Source organism: Vombatus ursinus, unplaced genomic scaffold, assembly GCF_900497805.2.
Source record: "Vombatus ursinus unplaced genomic scaffold, bare-nosed wombat genome assembly UNPS02002886.1, whole genome shotgun sequence".
Classification (NCBI taxonomy): domain Eukaryota; kingdom Metazoa; phylum Chordata; class Mammalia; order Diprotodontia; family Vombatidae; genus Vombatus; species Vombatus ursinus.
In genome coordinates this window covers 1-4,528 of record NW_020942664.1, presented here as the reverse complement: position 1 = coordinate 4,528, position 4,528 = coordinate 1, and the positions used below count along the sequence as shown (strand labels likewise).

The 4,528-nt window shown below is 33.4% G+C and overlaps 1 protein-coding gene across 1 annotated transcript; it reads right to left on the bottom strand.

Moving 5' to 3' along the window:
• Positions 1–392: 392 nt before the first annotated feature.
• LOC114049026 (39S ribosomal protein L30, mitochondrial-like) lies at positions 393–3,715 on the bottom strand. Its single transcript, XM_027870209.1, has 5 exons — positions 3,606–3,715; positions 2,668–2,748; positions 942–1,088; positions 696–769; positions 393–589 (listed from the first exon to the last, which is right to left on the bottom strand). Exons 1-5 carry the CDS (start codon positions 3,654–3,656, stop codon positions 457–459), a joined length of 486 nt encoding a protein of 161 aa, XP_027726010.1. The 5' UTR covers positions 3,657–3,715; the 3' UTR covers positions 393–456.
• Between the last annotated feature and the right edge of the window lie 813 nt (positions 3,716–4,528).

Genomic DNA, 4,528 nt, shown 5'->3' with positions numbered 1-4,528 from the left:
CATGGGCTCTGGAATGCAAGAAAAACACCTGTACCTGCTGGAGTTTAGGGCACATTCTTAAAAGAAGCAAAAGACTCCTTGACTCTTAAATGGGATTTGCAAGGAAAGGGCTTTAAGTAAGTAAAAGTCTGGCAAGTGTTACTATTAATGGTTGGCTATAAGGAGAAAAGATGATGGGAAAGGCTAGTTTAAAAAGATCCATGTTTAGCTAAATCAAGAATTGACTTCTGACAGCTTCTTTGAAGGTTGCAGTTGTGGTCTCTGATTTACTACAGGAGGATTTTTGAAAGTAGAGTTACATATAATCTATCAATTCAATACTGGAAGAGGAGATTATTCTTAGTAATTCAAGACATTCAAATATCTAAGGAAGACTCAGTCAATGAAGACCATTGGTGTTTAAAACCCATTTTAATAAAAACACATGAAGAATATTTAAAGAAAATGAGAAAGCAATTAGGCCTTAATTGCCTTTTGTCCCAATGGTCTTAGATGCCACCGTACAACTAATTCACCTGTGGTCTTGAGGCAAGTTTCTGACATCTGACCTTCTGTTGGAAGTCCCTGTGGCAATTTTAATGGCTGGATTCTACAACATTAAAAAAAAGGCATTTAAAATGTTATAAAAAATTCTTTCTAAAAATGATAAAAATGTTATAGAAAAAAGCAATTAGTCTTAAAATCCTCCAACAAACCTTATCAGATGTTTAACCACCTTCAATTTTGCATTCACTGAAGGGATATTCTTATGTACTTGTGGAGTATGTGCCTATGAAGAACAGACAATTTTACAACCCCCTGAAAGCACTGTAAGATTCGTGTTACTTAAAAGCTACACAACATATTCATGAGCTTAAAAACAAATGTAACAAAAATCTGCTCCATAAAATTAGAAACAGACTAAATTCAAAACAAGTATAACCAGCAAAGAAAATGTTTACTTTTTCCAGTCCAAGGAGTTTTATGATTTCCTTTTCCCAATATGGTCTTCTTTGCACACTTTTAATTCTGGTGACAACGTGCAATTTATGAGGGTGTTGAGGGTCCCCACCATATTTTTTATGAGCTGCAGGTGAAGGTTGAAACACCTGTAAGAATGGAATAATAAATTATTTATTTTCAAACATTCCAAAAGGCTTTTCTGTTCAGCTATCCTCTCACTTCTCTAAAATAAACATTTTACTATCACATATACAAACTAGTTTCAAATCTTCCAGCTCAAATTTTTAATGTGAAAATAAAAAAATTATCAGTTTTCAATACAGTGGTTTTGATACACAGTAACCTGAGGTTATAAACAACTGTGATAATTTACCCAGATATATGTGGTTTGGGAATTTGATTCTCTACAGAAATATCATAGATGTAAGAGGACTGTGATGACTAGCACCAAAGGAAAAGTGCCTAGACTACACCAGGATTCAGAATGAGGAGAAATGGTGATTATTTTTCTTAAATCTCCAAGTTTACTTGCTTCCATTTGCCAATTAGTTGCCTAATACTGATTTACCTAAGATACTATGATATATGATAAATATGATAAATTACATTACTATGATAAATGGTCTCTTCCTTGAAGTAAGAGTATTCTCAGTTCCAACAATTACGAGCTGTGGAACCATCATTTACTTTTTCTAAACTTATTTCTTTATTAGTCAAATTGGCATTCTAATATTCACACTACCTACATCAAAGTGTTGTTATGAAAAAAGTGCTTTGCAAACCATAAATAGGAGTCATTATTACTATTATCAACATTTCTCCTAGGAACTTACAATCTAGGATGGTACAACTTAAGAGGAAAGTTAGGGGACTGTTTAAGGGGCTAGGGCAGAAATTTATTTCTAGAACTTAACAAAAACAGATACTGTGAAAACGGTTATCATTCCCATTTTATGGATGAGAGATGTGAGAGTAAGATCAATTAAGACTTGGCAACATGTATAATCTATATTGGATTGCTTACCATTTTAGGGAGAGTAGAGGGAAAGAAGGGAGGGATGGACAGAATTTGGAATTCAAAATAAAAAAAAGTTTAAAAAATTTTTTTAACATGTAATTGGGGAAAAAACAAAGTAAGACTTGGAAAATAACTGGATATAAGGGTTGAGTGACAGGTGGAGGTTGATGCCAAGGTAGTGAACTTGAGTGAATTCAGGAATGATAGCACCATTAACAAAAATGTAGAAATTTCAGGATGGGTTTGGGGAATTGTTTTAGACAGGTCTGAGATGACTGTGGGATATCCAAACAGAGATGTCCAATAGGCAGCTGATGTAGGACTTAAGTATAAGAGAGAAAATGTAATTGAATATATAGATTTGGGATTCATCTGCCTAAAGACAACTGAGTTCATGGGAGCTGAAGAAATCACCAAGAGAGTACAAATAGAGAAAATGGCCCAAGACCAAGTGTTATTATTGCAATTTCTTATCCTCTTGCTATAAAACATTGGCTTAGTCAAGGAATAACTTGTGTATTATTAACACCAGAATTCCAAGCATTACTTCATTTCTACCTTTATAATAATCATTATTCATATCATTTACCACATTGTCACATATCTCACAAGCAATTTCATATAATCTTTGATATTCAAAAAAAATGGTAATCTTTACAAATGTAAGAAGGTAAAAATCAGATCAAACTCTTAAACAATGCTCTTACTTCATCTGGAATCCTTGACTTGGTAAATTTATGACGAATCCAATCAGTCGAGGTGAGAGATTCTAGACTTTTTGTCACATTCTGGAAGAAGTTAAGAGAGTTTTTTCTGAGTACTTGGTATAGTGCAGAAGTCTACCAGTCACTAATTTTTTTTCAAAACATAAGTTTATACCACTTTTGCTCATGATTACTAAAAGCTTCATCTCAATCCCCTCTTCAAGTATGATTATATCCCATTCTATCATAACACAATTAGAAAACTACAGTTCACCTTTAATACCTTTTCCACAATTGCTCCAAAGAAAACTGTTTAAAACATTCAGTTCATTCATTTTCTTTTTGAGTTTCTGCCCAATTCCACTTCCTTAAATAAACCATTAAGTTTTATGCTGTCACCACTACCAGTTCCCAGTAATCATGCACAAGTCTATGAAAAGTTAACTGAAGTCCACTGTAATGCCCTTTTCTTGTCTAGGGGCATACGCTAATCCAGTGTTTGCCCTCACAAACTTCACTCCCTACATTGCCTCCTTATTTACATAGTCACTTTTCTCATGTAGGTAAAAGTAAGCACAGGCAACAAACAAGACCAAAAGAGCAAACCTATATAGTCTAAGGTTCAATCCACAGACACATTCCTCAGATGTTAGAACTAAGAGCAATATGTGGAATTTGCAGAGAAGTAGATTTAGGTTAAAGAAAAACTTCCTAATGATTAGAGCTGTCCAAAAGTAGTTGCTTTCAAGTGCAGGCTGGATAACCATTTAGTGAGAAATTTGTAGAGGGGATTACAGCTCAGGTGAGACTTGGATTAGATGACCTCTCAAGTAACTTCCAACTCCTGAGATTCTGTGGAAATAAGCTGTATAGAACTGAAGAAGGGAGAAGATGAAAGGCAACTGGGGTAAACAATGAGAACTGTTTAAAAAAATACATACCTGTACCCTACCTTGAGGGTTCTGGGTCACTAAGCGCAAAATCCCTGCCATTAGGTATCACCGCTGATGATATCACCATCAAAAAAGCTGCACGTAATTCCAAAGGACAAATTACTATCTGAAACTGGTCATATTGTTCCATTAGTAGCATAACTACTAATTAGCCATACTAATATACTATTATATTATATATACAGTATATACTATACTAACTAGTATAATTAGTAGTATAACATTCCACAAAAGCATAATAGTAAAGTTTTGATTATACATATAAGATAAAAATAAGAGCTGCACTGGTATTTTCTACAGGTTTCATATAGAGCTGAATACCCATTGCTAAGTATCAACATGGTAAAATTAACTTTGACAAAATGAGTCATAGCCCAAATCATTTGGTAAAATTGGAAACTAACATTCAAAAAATGTCTGAATAATGGTGGCACTTTCTTATATTTAATTACTGTTTATTTTTAAAAATATTTATTCTGAACATATTTATGTATTTGTGGTTATCCCCTGTTAGAATGTAAACTATTAGAGTAGGAATCATTTCATTCTTTGTATCTCCAGTACCTGGTACATAGTAGCTGCTTAGTAGATGCTTGTTAACTGACTGATAGAAAATAAGACATAGCCATGTTTCTCTTTTATAACTTTATCAATTAATCAGGGACCCTATCACTTTCTTTATTACACGAAAGCTTCATAAACATCTTAAGCTTTTAGCAATTCCACTTTCCATTTCGTAAAACTGGCATTTATTAAAACAGTATTGTACAAAAAAGGAACTTTACAATAATCTTATTTGTGTCATACCTTGTCAGAAAATTATCAAATGGTAAAATGTCAAAGTTTATTCATCCTCTTTATTTACATGTGATAAAAATGAGGCCCCAAGTCACACAACTAATTAGTGGCAG